This window comes from Garra rufa, chromosome 2, assembly GCF_049309525.1.
Source record: "Garra rufa chromosome 2, GarRuf1.0, whole genome shotgun sequence".
Lineage (NCBI taxonomy): Eukaryota > Metazoa > Chordata > Actinopteri > Cypriniformes > Cyprinidae > Garra > Garra rufa.
This window is the reverse complement of record NC_133362.1, coordinates 22,843,425-22,862,391: the sequence shown is the minus strand read 5'-3', so window position 1 is coordinate 22,862,391 and position 18,967 is coordinate 22,843,425. Positions and strand designations below refer to the sequence as shown.

The 18,967-nt window shown below is 35.6% G+C and overlaps 1 protein-coding gene across 1 annotated transcript in view; it reads right to left on the bottom strand.

The window, feature by feature from the left end:
• Positions 1–640, bottom strand: part of unc5b (unc-5 netrin receptor B) — an 80,373-nt gene extending 79,733 nt beyond the window's left edge. Inside the window, exon 1 of the mRNA XM_073833909.1 lies at positions 3–640. Within this exon, the coding sequence (XP_073690010.1) occupies positions 3–90 (88 nt within the window). The 5' untranslated portion in view covers positions 91–640. The remainder of the gene's footprint in view (positions 1–2) is intronic.
• Positions 641–18,967: the final 18,327 nt, after the last annotated feature.

Sequence of the window (18,967 nt, the reverse complement as noted above, 5' to 3'; positions counted from 1 at the left end):
ACCTGCATGGATCACAAAGGTTGCGCAGAGTAGAACTAAACCGAGCAGGGAGGCGGGAGACTGGTCGCGGTGTATCCACGCTGAGAGCATCTTCACCCGGTCACGCTACTGCCAAATGCCCCCCAGGTGCTCTCGCTCCAGTCGGATGAAGTCTCGCTGAATCCTCTGCGAAGGATACTTCAAACAGTGTGAAACGTGGAGGAGGGTTCCTCCTTAAACTTCACAAACTTACAAAAGGACCCACCGCGGTTTATACCAAAACCTATTTCCCAAATTTTGAAGTACAGTTACACAAAATGTTCAGTCAGGCACACTGCAGTCCCCGTCCGTAGTAAACCATAAAATACCCAACAACCTGCGTAAAGTTCATCTCATTCACAACTCCACTGAACCAGCGAAAGCGCTTTCTCTGGTACTCTTTGAAAACAACTGAATTCTCCCCGACCGAATCGAAAACAAAACTACTTGACAGCTTTATTCCTGTTGGGACGAGTAGAAAAAGTTGTCCGTCGGCGTTAAATATAATGCCATAGTTGTGAGACCTCCGCTGCTATCTGTGGAGCGCCATAGTCCTGACGCTGCCGCTCGTCTGTGTCTCGAGTACTGAGTGTAAACACACGAACACGGGTATGAAGCGCAAGCCTCAAGACTCTCATCTCCCATCAGCCAATCATCAACCTTCACAGACCCACACTGAGCGCTGGCGAGCAGAGACGCGAATAGAGATGTGAATGGAAACACGGAAAGCCTGGAAAAGGATTCAGGAATTCACGGGGAGGAAAATATGAATTCTATATATTTTTTAATTTATAGCTGAATAAAATTATTTTCAATTTTTAAAAGAAATTGTATTAATAATGATTAATTATTGTTTATTAATTATTATTGCTGTTGTTTAAATTGTCTATATTTTAACAATATCATTTAAAAATGTTTTTTAGTCATTTATCTAGCCATTTTTCTTGAATGTGAGGTGCGTTCTTTTGGCCTTCGCCATGTAATTGACCATCTTTAATTTTGATCTTTTATAATTATGATTAATTAAGGGTGGTTTGGATGAAGGGTGTTTAAAATGTATTCATGCTAGTTTTAGTATTAGTGTTAGTAACACAATCACAATTTACTGTCTGCTTCCCAGCATGTTTCATTCACGTCCAGTGCACATAATGAACGCGTTTTCGGGAACACCACAAGAGGGCAACAGTTCCTACATGTGGTTTTGAGTCGTTTCAGATGCTGAATATGGGCTGATTGTCCAGTGTCCATTTGGTTTCATTGTTACCCTTCAGAAGGCTGCAGTCAGAGCTCTCAGGTTTTGGTTGTGTAAGCAGGAACTAAAATCTAAATGGGTTATTCAAATTGCAGTCTACTTACCACAGGAAGCTGAATCTTTTGTAATGCAGATGGGGGAGGACCATATATTGGAGTCTGGATAGGGCAGCAGAAGTTCCTGATCTGCAGGTATTGGGTAACACAGGGTAAACAACAAATTAACTTAGATTTCATATAGAAATTTAGAGTTTAGACTGATTTGTCAATGTTAAAATGTGTAAATTTTTTCAGATCTCAAATCAAAAAGTTCTGACATGGTTTACAGGTGCAGCACTACCACTTACACTGTTTCTCCCTAAATATCAGGTGCAATTCTTACATTTACAAATATGCTCTATTTACACCTGGTGAAGCAGCTAATAAAAAAATGGAAAAATACATCCTGCGAAGACATGCTAAAAATGGTGGTTATAAAAAGAAACTGTCAGACAATGTTCATGCTAAAACGTGTCTGCCAGTCTTTAACACAAATCTGACTTTGAAAGCTCATAATCCCTGTAGACTAGTAATGATTCCCCTCATCTTTTGCTCTTCAGTTTCCTAGAACATAGATGTAGAGTTTTGTCTGGTCATAAAACACAATAAATAAGATTTGACAAGCACTAAAAGAGTGAAAGATCACAGGAATAGTTCACGCAAAAAATAAGATTTGCTAAAAATGTATTTACCCCGAAGCCACCCAAGTTGTAGCTGAATTTAATTCTTTATCAGAACAGATTTGAAAGGTTTTAGCATTACATCACTTGCTCACCACCGGTTTGTCTGCATGTGGGAAGACAACAGGGGATGGACTTTTTCACTGGAGAAAGCAGTATTATGGATTAAGGAATCAGATTTCATTCAGTAGCAACGTTATGGTTTAAAGTTAAATTGACTTAAAGGGTTAGTTAACCCAAAAATGAAAATTAGACCATGATTTACTCACCCTCAAGGCGTATATAACTTTCTTCTTTGATTCGAATCCAATTGGAGGTATATTAAAAATTGCCCTGGCTGTTCTTTCTGAGCTTCATAATGGCAGTGGACGGGGGTTTATGTTCAATAGTGCAAAAAAGTCCAATAAAGTGCATCCATCCATAATAAAAAGTGCTCCACACAGCTCCGGAGGGTGAATATAGAATATAGTATATAGTATATAGAATATAGTAGTGAATTGATGCACTTTGTAAGAAAAATATCCATATTTAAAACGTAATAATCACTTTTGTCTAGCTTGCGCTAACTTTATACGCGCAAGCCATTCCGAAGGGGTTGACGTAGGACGTATGTGTTGCACATGCGTCGCTGATCTCGCGAAAACCAACGTTTGTTTACAGAAACAAAGGAAGTTGACTTACTTCAGCAAAGAAAAGCCAGCCTCCTCTTGGCTTATATCGAAATCCTCCAACATTTTTCTTTACAAATCCTCCTTTTGTACTTTCTAATTTGTGACTGGTCTTTTGTTTTGCTGTCTCCTCTGCACGTGGATTCCATTCACCCCCTGGAGCCATTTGGAGCAATTTTTTATAATGGATTTATTGGACTTCTTTAGGACTGTTGAACAGAAACACCCACCCACTGCCATTATAAAGCTTGGAAGAGCCAGGACAATTTTTTAATATAACTCCGATTGGATTGAACTGAAAGAAGAAAGTCATATACACCTAGGATGTAGAGTAAATCTAGAGTAAATCATGGGCTAACGTTCATTTTTAAATGAACTAACCATTCAATTATGAATTTGCTTGGACTGGAGACAAGTAATGTGGATTACTGATGGATTACTTATGGATTATTCTGACATTTTTATCGCAATTTCATATGATGTAATGCTAAATTTCTCCAAATCTATTCGAATGAAAAAACAAACTCATCTATATCTTGGATGGCCTGAGGGTGAGTACATTTTCAGCAAATTTTCATTTTTGGGTGAACTATTACTTTAACACTCCTGTTCAAGAATCAATTAATAATGATAACAGATTTGTGAGCATGGACATAAAGAATGACTCTTCTGCATCTTTAATTCAATCTATAAGATGCTGCCACTAGCTAAGCCAATTGTCATAACGATTTGATTCTCTGCCAGTGTCATCAGCTCCGATAAGTTTGCAGCCTACTAATGGAACACGGTTTGCTTTCATTACTTCTCATGCACATCTCAAACACATCTTCAGTTACTAAGCAGATGGCAATTGTGATAAGATTTGCCGTGCTTCAGACTGAATAATGTTGAGATTAATTGGAAATGTAACTCACGATGAGCCGTGTAACAGCGAGGTGAGAGAAGGTAAGGTGTGAGAGCAATATAAGTGAGAGTGACGGAAGTGTGGGGGTAAAGAGGATGAATAATAGAAGATAATGCTGCTCATTGAAGAGAGACAATGAGAACATGCACACACTATTATAGTCATTATAAGAAAGATGCTTAAATTCCAGTTTTGTAAAGCACACAACTTGTCCCTTAAATTCATGAAGGGAAACCCTAAAAATAGTCTAAGTAATAGAGTGGGATAACAGAAAATTATTTTCAGGAATTATCGAGCTGACCCAAACCACAGACTAATTATCCCTGCTGCGCCAGAAAGGAAGTTATGCCATAGATTTCAAGTAAGATATGTTTTCTTCTTCTGATCATACTATTAAGCTTGATTAGGATGGTAGCATCCATGTTCTCATGTAACACCATCACGCTCCCATGACGGTATTACATTACATCTGTGGGCTGTATGTATGTATGTATGAATGTATATGTAATGTATAAAGAAAAATATGTAATCTTTAGATCATTAAATACTGTTATTTTAAAAAAGTAATCAGTAAATACTCTATAATATATCATTTAATAAATAAAATTAAAAGAATAATTATTTATTTTTAATTGATTTATTTTTGCTGTATGTATGGTTTATTGCTCCTTTTTCATGGTGCTGTTTACTGTGATTAGGTTCCCAGGTCCACCGGCTGAAAAAACACCCCCAAAACATTAGGTTCCCACCACCATGTTTGACAGCCAAACAATTCAATTTTTGTTTCATCTGACCATAAAACAGAAGACCAGAAGTCGTCTTCTTTGTCCAGATGAGCATTTGGAAAGGCCAAGGGGGCTTTTGTGTGCCTTATCTGGAGAAGTGGTGTCCTCCTTGGTCTGCGTCCGTGGAACCCAGTGGTGTGCAGTGTCTGTTGGAACTTCAAAACATTTAGATATGGTCTTATAGCCCTTTCCTGACTTGTGAGCAGCCACAATGCGCAGCTGCAGGTCCTCGGTGAGCTCGTTTGTCTTAGCCATGACTGTGCACAAACCAGCAGCAGAGAGCTTCTGTTCTTCACCTGTTGAGTTGATTAAAACAGCTGTTCCCAATGAATCAGGGTAATTAGGATGCTTTAGAACAGCTTGGACTTTTTGGAATGGTATAGAACTTTGGATTTTCCCATAGACTGTGACAGTTTGCAAGGGGTATGAATAATTTTGGACATGACACTTTTTGTTCAAATGTAAATAAAAGCCGAGAAATATTTTTTTCCACAATGATGCCTCTTGTACATCATCTTATTATCTTTTGGGAGATGCCTGTGTCATTTCTGGTCAAAACTTGCTGGTTGAATAAAAGTAACTTTAAATCAGAATTTGCCAGGGGTATGAATCATTTCGGGCTTGACTGTATATCCCCATAACATACTTTTACAACCTTTTCACAAAAGGGAATAATGTTTTAATTAAAATGTAACAATGCAAAAATGGGTTACATCTAAACGTAGGTGTAGGGTTAGTGTATAGACAATAAATAGACAATAATTAGCTCAATATTAAACATTTCATTCTCACAAGGATTGTAAAACCTGACACAACTTGGACTCTGGAAACCTTTCAATGGTCCCCACGAGAAAAACGACTAAGTAACATTTTAATTAAAATCTAAAAATGCACCATAATTCTCTGTAGGTTAGATTTAAGGGTAGGCAGGTGTTATAACATATAAAAACATATGGAAAATAAAAGGCTCAGTGTGATAACAAGGAAAAGGCCCTATAATAGTGTGTGCATGGTTATTAGTATGACTTGTGAGCGATTCCATGCTGAGTTCACCTGTCCCGCCTTGTTTTAATCCCCAGGTACACCTGGGCCCGTGGGCCGCAGGGGCTTTTAGCAGATTGCATGGGCAAGACTATTACTCTGATTGTTGCCCTAGAAACTCAGCTCTCCTGCGGGGGTATGGGGAAAAGCTAATGAAATTAAAGGTGCCACAACAATTGGGAAAAATGAGAATTTTCTGTTCACATGCTCCTTTGAACCCTTCCATCAGCTGCATGCTGAAATGTAGGAGTTGGCCTTGAGCTAGCAAAGTAAAAAAAGCATGGCAGAGAGGTCAGACAGAGGTTTCCGAGAGTCTTTACCTTCTGACTTTTCAATTTCAGAAGCCCTTGCTTGTAATATGTGGAACCGTGGACTTCTAGCATCATAAATGAGGGAAACAGATCAAAGTTCTGCAAAACTTGCACAAAAAGGAATTATTTATTAGTGAACAATACACTAGCAACTACACAAGTTTGGAATAATTCATTTTTTATGTATGTATTTCATAGAAGCCTTTTATGCTCATCTATTTTTAAATCTTAGCACAAACTTTTGAATGTGCAGTATCATGGTTCCCACAAAAATATTAAGCAGTACAACTGTTTTCAACATTGACTCTTTTTTTGTTGGTGACTAGAAAGTTAAATAGAAACTTTTGTGATTATAAATGACTTTTATTGTCACTTTTGGTCAATTTAAGGCTTCCATACTGAATTAAAGATTTCTTTCTTTACTTATTTTTTACATCTTACCTCAAACTTTTGAATCTACAGTATCATCTTTTAAATGTATCATTACAGTATCACAACAAAAATATTAAGCCGTACATCTGATTTCAGCAATGAAAATAAGCAGTAAATCAGCATAATAGAATTAAGCTTTGCCATCACATGAATAAATTACATTTTAAAATGCCCTTAAATAGAGAACAGTTCTTCTCAATTGTAATAATATTTCATTATATGACTGCTTTTACAGCATTTTGATCAAATATAGCTTTGAAAGAAGTCTCTTATGCTCACCAAGGATGCATTTATTTATAATAATATTTATAAAAATATTTTAAATATTATTTTTATTTAAAACAACTGCTTTCTATTTGAATATATTGTATAAAAAAAGTGATTTATTCATGTGATGGCAAAGCTGAAATTTCAGCAGCCATTATGGACTTCAGTGTCTTGATCCTTCAGAAATCTTTCTAATTTGCTAATTTGGTGCTCTGTTATTATAAATTATTATTGGTTCTCAATTTATTTATAATGGTTCTTGTCATGTTTTTTGATGAATAGAAAGTTTAGTGAACAGCATTTATTTGAAATAGAAACCTTTGGTAATTATAAATGACTTTGTCAAGAATATGTCTTGTTCTGTTCTGTTCTGTTCTCCCAGTGTTTTCTCCCCTTCTGTTTCTAGTCATTTTGGTTTAGTCCTCGTCTCCCCCTTTTGGTTCATGTTCAGTTGGTTTAGTCTTGCCCTTATTTGTACTTCCCCCTCGTTAGCCTTGTTAGCTTGTTTGTAACCACGCCCTGTCTTCAGTGTATTTAAGTCTGTGTCTGTTCACTCCCTGTTGTCCGTCGTTGAAGCTGCATGTTTTTCAGTTTCCTCTGTTTCATCGTTTGTTTGTTAATAAATATTAGTGTTCTCATCTACTCCGGATTCCTGCTCCTTCATCACACTCCTCATCCTGCTCAGCCGTGACACACTTTTGATCAATTTAAAGCTTCTTTGCTGAATAAAAGTTTCACATCTTATCACAAACTTTTGAAATCATGGTTTACACAAATATATTAACTGTTTTCAACAATACGAAAACAGTTCTTCTATATTGTAATATTTCATTATATTACTGCTTTATGGCATTTTTGATCAAATATAGCTTTGAAAATCCTGCAGCATATAGCTGCATTTATTTTTTCAAAATACAGTAATAAAACAGTAATATTTAAAAATATTTTTTTCATTTAAAACAACTACTTTCTATTTGAATATTTTGTAAAAAGAAATTTATTCCTGTAAGGGCAAAGCTGATTTTTTAGCAACCATTACTCAACATAATCCTTCAGAAACCCGTATAATATGCTGATTTGGTGCTCAGTTATTATTTGTACTCACTTTATTAAAAATGGTTCTTGTTCATGGCTTTTTAAGGATTTTTTAAAATTTAATTTATTTATTTACATTTTGATTAATAGAAAGTTCAGTAGCATTCATTTGAAAATATAATAATTATTATTATTATTATAAAGGTATTAACTGTTACTTTTTATTTGTTTTTAAATCTTACTTACCACAAGCTTTTGAATGTACAATGTCATGGTTTCCACAAAAAAAGCAGTTAAACTGTTTTCAACATTAAAAATAATAAGAAATGTTACTTGAGCAACATATTAGAATTCAGCTTTGCCATCACAAGAATAGATTACTTTAAAATACACTCAAATAGAAAACAGTTCTAATAATATTTCATAATATTAATGCTTTCTTGATAAAAAAAAAAAAAAGCTTTGAAATAAGTCTTTTATGCTCACCAAAAAATAAGTAATTTATTCTGTGATGACTCCAGACTTCAGCGTCACATGATCCTTCAGAAATCTTTCTAATATGCTGATTTGGTGCTCAATTATTATAAATGACTATTGGTACTCAATTTATTAATAATGGTTCTTGTTCATGGCTTTTTGAGGATTTTATTTATTTATTTATTGATGAATAGAAAGTTCAGTGAACAGCATTTATTTGAAATAGATTATAAAATGTCTTCATTGTCACTTTTGATCAATTTAATGCTTCCTTGCTGAATAAAAGAATTATTTATTTACTTACTAGAAACATTTAAATGTACAGTACAGTATCATGGTTATAACAAAAAACAATATTAAGCAGTACAACTTGAGCAGCTTTGCCGCATCACATGAATAAATTACATTTTAAAATGCACTCAAATAGAAAACAGTTTATCTAAATTTTAATATTTTATAATATTACTGCTTTTACTTCATTTTTTTTATCAAATATAGCCAAATATAGCAGAAGAGACTTTCAGAAACATTAAAATCTTAAGTTATTTTACATGCACTGTAAAAAAAAAAAAAGCCGCAAAATTTACGGTAAAAAACCGGCAGCTGTGGTTGCCAGAATTTTACCGTAAGAAATACGGTAGCAATGTTTTAGGTTTCACAGTTTTCAGTTAAATTTACTGGTAAATACCATAATTTCACTGATATAATGGTAATGTAACAACCTTTTGAAGTACTGAAATCTATTTTTAACCTTTGTAATACAATGGTAACCACCAAAAGCAGGTGGTGATGATGACATCACATGTTCAGCCAAAGCCCATCACAAGGAGGTTTTGAAAAGTAACATACATATAAGGTGCACAGTCTCATTGACACAAACACTAAACACCATCATGGTAACACATATGAAACTGAAATAATGCAAAAAAACATGAATTTAACAACATTAGATGTGACATACAACCTAATGTACAAAACTGCCAAGAAAAAACTAAGAAGAAAAAGTTATTTTAACAAAAAAACATCAAATAAATAAAAATTAGACACAGGGAATTCTGGGAATGTCAATTTACGGTTATTCACTGTAAATTTTACATTCTTTTTCCACTTCCAAAAACGGTATGGTACCGTAAAACTACATGCACAGTTTTTTACTGTATATAGAAGGGGAACTTACCGTTAACAATTTTACAGGTTTATACCATAGCATTTTTACAGTTTTTTTTACCGTTAAATTCGCAGTCATTTTTTACAGTGGTTTAACAAGCTAAAAAACACAAATTTTCATACCATAATTTTATAGCAGTAAAACAAAGAGACAAGACAAATTAATTCAACATTTTCCAACCTGAAATAGCTTCCAAAACCCTGTCATATATCATATTCCTGTCGACGAGTGGCGTAGGTAAACAGAATTTAATCGGAAATGTGTGTTTTTGTTTGTAATTACATGCTGACAGAGAGAAGCACAATACCTTTCAGAGCTGTCAGTTGTACTGAACACCTACAGTATTCCATGCAAAATGCAGGTTTGCCACTAAATAGCAGGTTATTTTTTTTATGTGAGAAGATTCATCTTAAATTGTTTTCCAAGGTAAACAGATCCATTCAGGAATGAGTCAGCACTCTGTGAAATAGCTGGGTCCTGGTTGATGCTTACACATTGTGGCATTTAGAGCACATAAAAGCAGCACAGATCTGAGTAATCCAGTGCTCACATCTCACTGTCACCTGGGTAAATACCTGAGCACGAAATATGAGATTTGAGAAGACAGAACAGTCTACTGAGAAGGCGGCCTTCGCATCTGGCAGCTGAGTTAAACGTGAAGAGGACTCACTTACAATATTTATTTCCTCCAAATAAGCAAATACTGAAGACAGAAACATGAAGGGATACAGTGTTTGAATTCTATATTTGATCATTTATAATAGAGTTTTAAAAGTAGTAGTATTAGCTATCTGTTGTAGCTCTGACTGCCATAGAAACATATTAGTTCAATTAAATATTCTTGTTTCTTCAAGTATCCACACAATTGATCGCCATGGAAACATATTCGTTCCATTAAACAATCTTGATTGAAGTATCCACACAATTACTTCATATTTGCGGCATGCAGACAGCAAAACTGATTTGGAGTAAGTGGCAGTACAAGATTAGACTCTATTGAGGCTGTGTTTCTTTTCCCAGTGTACCAAGTTCACATCTGTGCATCTTCTCCTCTCTTTCTCTGCTCATTTATTTAGTTTGTCCTCCTCACACATTTAGCTCACGCATAATGCGCTGAGAATGAGCGAAGCAAATGAGTCTCATTGGGGAGATGTAAGTTGATTTATCCAAATCAAGAATAAATTTGCACTATTTTTATGTGTGTACATGCATGTGTGTGTCCTATTGATGAAGGCTAAATGCTTAATTAAATAGCATTTGCCAGCATAAAGGCCTTTGGGAACACGGTCTATAAACACTAAAAGTTCAAATGTCAATATGGGTCAAATATATTAGTCAGTGATGTGGTGTAAATCCACACAATAGTACATACTTGAGACAATGGTATTATTTAGCTAGTGTGGTATGATAAAATACACCACTGCTCAATAAATAGTTAAAATCATTATTTGTATTTATTGAAATAAACAATTCATAATGTGTGTATATTTTTGTATATTATACAGTGAGGGAAACATTTTTTGATCCCCTGGTGATTTTGTATGTTTGCCCACTGACAAAGAAATGCATTTTAAAAAGTTATAAATTGATTAGCATTTTAATGAGTGAAATAAGTATTCGACCCCTTTGCAAAACATGACTGAGTACTTGGTGGCAAAACGGTCAGACATTTCTTGTAGTTGGCCACCAGGTTTGCACACATCTCAGGAGGGGTTTTGTCCCACTCATTTTTGCAGATCCTCTCCAAGTCATTAAAGTTTTCAGGCTGATGTTTGGCAACTCAAACCTTTAACTCCCTCCACAGATTTTGTATGGGACTGGAGACTGGCTAGGCCACTCCAGGACCTTAATGTGCTTCTTCTTGAGCCACTCTTTTGTTGCCTTGGTCGTGTGTTCTTTGTCATTGTCATGCTGGAATACCCATCTACGACCCATTTTCAATGCCCTGAGGAGGTTCTCACCCAAGATTTGATGGTACATGGCCCAGTCGATCGTCCTTTTGATGCGGTTCAGTTGTCCTGTCCTCTTAGCAGAAAAACACCACCAAAGCATGTTTCCACCTCTATGTTTAACAGTAAGGATGGTGTTCTTGAGGTTCTTGAGGCAGCATTCCTCCTCCTCCAAACATGGCGAGCTGAGTTGATGCCAAAGAGCTCGATTTTGGTCTCATCTGACCACAACCCTTTCACCCAGTTCTCCTCTGAATCATTCAGATGTTCATTTGCAAACTTCAGACGGGCCTGTACATGTGCTTGAGCAGGGGACCTTGCAGGTGCTGCAGGATTTCAGTCCTTCACGGTGTAGTGTGTTACCAATTGTTTTCTTGGTGACTATGGTCTCAGCTGCCTTGAGATCATTGACAAGAACCTCCCGTAGTTCTGGGCTGATTCCTCACCGTTCTCATGATCTTTGAAACTCCACGAGGTGAGATCTTGCATGGAGCCCCAGATTGACAGTTATTGTGTTTCTCTTCCATTGGCGGATATTCTCACCAACTGTTGTCACCTTCTCACCAAGCTGCTTGGCAATGGTCTTGTAGCCCATTCCAGCCTTGTGTAGGTCTACAGTCTTGTCCCTGACATCCTTGGACAGTTCTATCAATACATAATTTTTGTGTTTTCTTCTTGTACCATATTATATAACTGTATATTTTTTGTACTATATTTCACAGTGTGGATTGTTCTCTATTCTATTCTATTCTATTCTATTCTATTCTATTCTATTCTATTCTATTCTATGTTCAGTATTCTAACTACAGGTTGCCAACCAATGTTTCTTATTGCCACATTAATATAAAATAAACAGTTACATTAAATATTAATAATTTATATAAATTATTATTACAATTAATCATAATTTCGCTGCCTTGGAATCTGCATTTTGAGCAATTTCGAGATAAGTTTCAAAGTTTTTGCTTTTCATATATACTTCTGTCGATAGAACCCATTTTGTTTTCCGAACAAAAGGTCCACAATGTATACAGTTTAAAAAAGAAACATCACATAATGTAAATATGTTGTCACAGAATAAGAATATGTAAATAACTCGAATAAAACATTAATACAATTAATCATACTTTTTTTTTCTCTTGTAACATTGTATGACTGTACTTTGATTTGTAGTGTATTCTATAGTCTGGATTGTTCTGTATTGTTTTCCTATTTTAGAGTCTCTATTCTATTCTATTTTGATAATATAATAATAATAATATAGTTCAGTATTCTGCAGGTTGCCAATCAATTAATCTACTTGATGCTTTAATATAGAATGCGGTTCACAGGTGTGATAAACAGATTTAAATTAGTCTAAAATATCCACTTAATCAAATGTCATCTTAGCAAAACTAACTAATGAATTCCCATTTTATAATTAAGTGGAGCATTCACCATGGGAACAGTCAACAAGCAGTCATAGCAACCATAAGGAGAAAAATATATTCATGTATTGCATGGTTGTGAAAGCATCAGTTTACTGAGAATGCATCATCCTTATATGTAAGTATGTGTGTGTGCACTAGAATTAATGAGCATGGGCCGAGAAAATGCCACCTACTGCCATTTTACACAAACAATCTCTGGTTTGGTAAGGAATCGGGGAAACGCCCGAGGGCAGAAACATGTCTTTTGCTGTTCTCTCTTATTCCCTCCATCATCCTTCACTCCATCTCTCCTGGACCACCTCACTAATGATCGCTCAGAGTCTGGGACCCAGCTATGCATCATTTACTAGGAGCTCTGGAGACAGAGAGGGATAGAGGGAGAGGGGAAGAGATAGGAAGAATTAAAGAAAGGGCGAGAGACTAAAGAGAGAGGAAGACCTAAAGGGATTGGAGATAATGTAATTTGGAAAAAGGGAGCATGACATGTAGAAAGAAGGAAAGAAAAACAAGAGAGAGGAATTGAATTGAAGTCACAGAGATAGAGAGAGAAGGACTGATGGGTGATGCTGGAAATGAGAGTGATGGAAACACAGTGTGCTTGTGTTAATTTCATTGGCAAAGAGATCAGAAACAGCTGATGAAATCTGTAATGTCTTTGACCTTCCAAAGTCATGGCTCCATTACTAAAGAAACAATAAAACCCAAGGGTATACACTTTGCTTCCAATTCAAATTACCAAAAGCACAGACTAAAGCTGATCAACAAGAGGGTTCACGGAAATGTTCCACAGTATTAAAAGTTTTAAAAACACTTTAGCATAATAAACACTATTGCTAGTTGTCTATTTTTGCTCCACATGTGAAAATTGTTCAAAATGAAGCCTAAACAGGTAATACAAATAGTAATGTGAATGAATCAATGACTCACTCATAAAGAAAATTATGTTTTGTTCTTGAATTGATCTGTTTTTTTTAACTAATCAGTTGAGTGAATTAATTATTGATTTACTCATGAAGACTGAATGAATCCTGTAAAATCCTAAATGAATCTGTTTTTGAATGAATCATTGAGTGAATGAGTCAATGACTCACTTTTTCTTAAAGTCATCTGTGTCATTCCTGAATGAGATCAGTATTTTAAGCAAATCAATTAAGTGACCAATTCAACGACTCGTCCATACAGAAAACTGCCTGTTTTGTTCCTAAAATAATCTGTTTTTGAATGAATGATTGAGTGAATGAATCAAAGACTCACTCATAAAGACAGTCTTCTGTTTCATTCCTGAATGAATCAGTATTTTGTGCAAATCAGTTAAGTGAACAAATCAATGACTCATTCATTACGGCTACATTACGGAGTGTTTCATTATGGAACGTGTCAGATTTTTTAAATGAATTGAGTGAATTTTTTGCCTGTTTTGTTCTTAAATGAATGAATTTTGAACAAATCATTGAGTGAGTGAATGAATTAATGACTCATAAAGACATTTGCCTGTTTTGTTCCTAAATGAATCTGATTTTGAATGAGCCATTGAGTGAATGAATCAAAGACTAGACAGTGAATGAATCAAAGACAGTCTCCTGATTATTTTCTGAATGAATCAGTATTTAACGCAAATCAATTAAGTGAATGAATCAATGATTCACTCAAAAAGGCAGTTACCTGATTCATTCCTGAATTAATAAGTATTTTGTGCAAATCAAATAAGTGAGTAAATCTTGACTCACTCATTATGTTTCATTGTGGAATGTGTCTTTTTGAATGAATCTATTGAAAGAATAAATCAATGACTCACTCATAAACGCAATTGCCAGCTCATTCCTAAATGAATGTGTTTTTGTAAATAAGTGAAGGATGTACTAACAAAGACGGTTGCATGTTTTATTTTTGAATGAATCAGTATTTTCTATGAATCGACTGAGTAAATTATTTAATGACTCACTCATATAGAAAACTGCCTGTTTTGTTCTAAAATGAATATGTGTTTTTGAACAAATCATTGAATGAGTGAATGATTTAATGACAGTTGCCTGTTTTGTTCCTAAATAAATAGCATTTTAAATTAATTGGTTGACTGAATGACGAAATGACTCGTTTATCAAGAAAGTCGCTTTTCACCATGCCTACAATGGAAACTATAGAAAAAGTGACTGAAAAACCTTCAATACACAGACTAAAATGCATAAACACAGACAAGCATAGTAATACAAACAATGAATTGTCCCTGCACTGTTCTTGAAACACCGATCAGCCAATCATATTCGAAGACTGGAACTAAATGTTGTATAATGCTCACCTATAATCTCTTCTCACCTTCTCTATGTTGTAGAATAGCGCAGGAAACATTAATTTCTATGTATGGCCGTGTAAATAATATCTGGAGTCAAAGGTTTACACCAAGATTAAACCCGCGGCTAAACACATCCATCCAATAAAGCATTTAAAGGGTTGTCGATCTCATAAATGTCTTGGTTTTATGAGCAGGTGGATGTATCGACTGTTTTGCAGTATCACGGTAAAATGAAAGTATATCGAACGATCGTCAAGGATAGCAGAAAGCATCTGCCTGCCACGTGAGCGGAGCTTCCCAATGTTAGTGGACGGGAGAGAGAGAAGGAGCTCTGTGCACAGAGTATAAATGGAGAAGGTGAGAAAGCGCTGGAGGCTATAGGAAAGAAAAGGCCCATTCTATTAATCATGGCTTTGATGGAGGGCGCCATGGAGTGACAATAAGTTCTGGTGCTCCTGCAGCAAGCCACGGGTCTCAGCTGCTGCTGGCCTTCACTGCAGCTACCTAGAGAGACCCCCATGGGCCCACTGCTCAACCCCACTCTATAAAAGAGACAAGTGGAGACTAGCTTTAGGTAGCAAGGGATAAAGTAGAACAGAGTTATGGAACAGTGGTTCTTTGGCAAAGCTATAAAAAAGCAGCCAAACAGACACAATGTGTGCCTTTTCTTTGAAGCCAGACAGAGAGATGATAGGAAAATGCTTGTAAATTATCTATCACAATGGATTTTTAGAAATCTAATAACCACCTAAAGCCACTGCTTGTCACCTTTGGTTGTAAGCAGACTGTCTGATAAATGAGGCTTATGACCTCAAGAATAATAACGTGTGAATGTTCTGTTCTGGACTACAGCTGCTCGCTGTCTTGGTCACCTTATTAGAGGCCTATATAAAGGTCCAGGTGTGTGTATGCTCTGTTTGCCTGCACAGGCTCCTGAATCACACCAATCTCACCTCCTCAGGCGTGAGAGATGGAGAGTGGAGGATGAGAATGAGATGGAAGAATGAGAACATAAAAGATTTCTTTAATGCCGTGTTACTTTATGTGGTCATTTGTGAAGTGTGAGATGTTACATTACAGCCGCACTCAAGCAATAAGGCATGAAGTGTCTGAAGTATATTAGGATTTTTCTCTTTTTCTGGCCATTTCGCCTGTTTTTAATATGACACTTAGTTTCTTTTTATGTTTTAAACAGATTACTTAGATTTATAGGAGTTTTATGCTAATCAAGTAAACCTCTTTTAAGGGGAGACATTGCAGGCAAAAATGCTGTTTTTTCATGCACCTGTCAAATTTGAGATTTTGGGCTTTTTGGTTTTTCATAAAGTGTTTTTTTAGACTAGTGGAAAGAAAACATCCAAAAGACACTGTTAAGTGTTTATTTTATAGCACTTTATCTATTTGTGTCAATAGATTTCAATTACAATACATATTTTTAAAGGGAGTTTTCTCAAATTGAGTTTTTTCTCCTACACTGAGCCATGAATCTCCACTTCAGTAGCCCTTATACATACACCACACTTTACATTTTTATTCCTGTCTATATTCTGAAGGTTTTTACAGAGGGATTTGTTCATATATAATTTGCTTGATTTTATACAACATTTTAAAATATATAGTGTTTCCCGTCTGTTCCAAGTTTTGACTGAATTATGACAAAATGAGATACCCAAAATCCCCTTTGTAAAAACTTTTGACTCTAATATGTCAAAAAAAATTAAACAAGAATTTTGAAACTGACTTCATCCAGTGTTTAGATTTTTGTAAAATAAATTTTTGTAAAATTGATTTTTGCAAATTAGTGCATATTTCATTAAATAATGCCTCATTTGCATATTTAAACATAACATTTTAGAAAACTTGTAATACAAAAAAATGCTTGCAATTATCAAATTAATCAATCAACTCAGTAAGTAAGGTGATAACTATTAGTTAATTTTTTTTACCCTATTGATTGTTTTTTTCGTATTCATCCTTTCCTACAAAATGCTTGCTACGGATGCGAAAATACAGAAAATCGAACCTGATCCGTTTTTTTTTGGTGACAGATGAAAATTTCAGAGGCAGTTTGTAAATGTGATTCACAACATGTTGTATTTACTGTTTATGTGCAACAATAAGAAAAAAAAGTAAAGAAAGAAAGAAAAGAAAACAATAACAATAATATTGTAAAACATTTTACATAAATCCACACTTTGAAGGATCACACATGATTCTTCAAAAATTATTCTAATATGCAAATTTGTTGCTCAAGAAAGATTTCTTATTATTATCATGCTGCTTTAGCCTGTAAAAAATCCAGACCCTAATCTATTAAGATTAAGGGTCTGGCATCGAGCAATGTAGAGGGCCTAACTTGAGGGGCAGCACCAAGCATGCATTTGAAACTCTCACTGCACGCAATTGGATAACGCCACGACCAATCACAACAATACACCCCATACGCTTAGCTAAAAGCGGAGCTAATTGATAGATTAAACTCTTGCCGTATCCAGTCGGCAAAACAGCAAAAAACGTCCTTCTTGCAAAGGAACGATTTGAGCGCGGTTTTCTGTTCCTCTTTTATATGAAAAGCCAAGTCTAACTCATCTGTAGCCATCTTTCAATGTTTACTAAATGATTCCGGATGTCGCAGCGCTGTCGTCATCAGCTTAGCTCGCCTCTGGCCCGCCTACATCAGATACACCGATTTGATTGGTTCCTAGAATTGCTTACGTAATGCAGTAACGTGCATCATTGCTCGATGCCAGAGCGTCTTGCAGAGACAATTCAAATTGTGCTCTCGTGAGACCTCTGGATTTCCAGGGTAATGCTGCTTAATATTTTTATGTAAACTAGAATACGCTTTTTTTTTCTTTTAATTAATTTATTTTTTGTATGAAAACGCCTGGCTCTGAGCACTTGAGAGCTCTTCTGTGACGCAGCTATGATATGGAATAGGAATGTCTGCTAAAGTAATATGGCTAGACGCATTGCGAACAAAATGTTTCTCCAAGCATTGTTTTTCATAACAATATTGTGGTAGTCCAGAAATTTCATCTGTCCTAGTCCTGCCCTAACCTAACCACTTTTCGACAATTTGCAATTTACAATGACAATACATTTAGTTTTTTTTTTTTTTTTTACATATACTTTGATATTTTAGCTGTACATGTCCCAAAGAAAAACTAAAACAGATTAAAGGGATAAAAAACAAAAAAGGCCCAATGTGCTGCACTGGTCTCTCCTTGTAATCAACGGTGCTCTTTGGATATTTAGAGGTACATATCAAACTAAGAAGATGAAGTACTCCAAGGCACTCGTGACGTACAGTAAAAAGCCTTTAATTCAATGGGCTAAATCTTTTAAAAAGTTAAAAGAGTAGATCTACGCGTTTCGGCTCAATCAGCCTTCTTCAGGATACACATCAACACAACAGTTCAAACTAAGGTGCGTTCCGATCGACAGGGTCCCTACGCAGTGTTCACTGCTCCCTACTCCCTTAGCACGGTATATCAGTTGAAGTGGACTTCGCTGACAATAATCGCTCATTTGGAATGCCCTGGAACGTCATCAAAGCAAATCAACGGCAGGGTCACGCAGATTATGATTTAACATAAATAAATATTGTAATTTATTTTACTTTAAAATTTAAATACATATAAAATACATATAAACGCATGTATCTAAAAAATATAGTCCAAATGTATATGTTTAGACCGTTAACAGATTAACAGATTTTTGTGGTCTTATCTCACGCACTTTTTTCCCCACACACAGCCTTTAACTATAACTATAGTATTTAACTATCCTGTGGTAACATTAAATAAAACAAGACAGAGCTTCACCCCGCCAGTTTTACTTTCATTCATAAAATACAATATGCAAATGTAACATGAATCGCCATAACCATTCATAAACACTCTAATTTGTATAATAATAACAACATTTATTGCAACCGCTCCATTTCAGAGCCTTTAAAACTGGTTACTTCAAACTGGTGACGCGGTGCGCAATGACAGTTTTCCCCGTCCACTTCCTGTGAAGTGAAGTACTGATGTTCCCTTATTCCCTATGCCGTTCGCAGTGCCCTTCGAACTGAACATGTTCGCTCCTTTCGATTTGGAATCTCACTTAAGATGGCGGAATACCCTGTGAAGTCCACTTCGCAGTCCACTTACGGTCGAATGGAACGCACCTCTAGTGTTCTTAAACAATCAGAGACAATCACAAGGATAGTTCA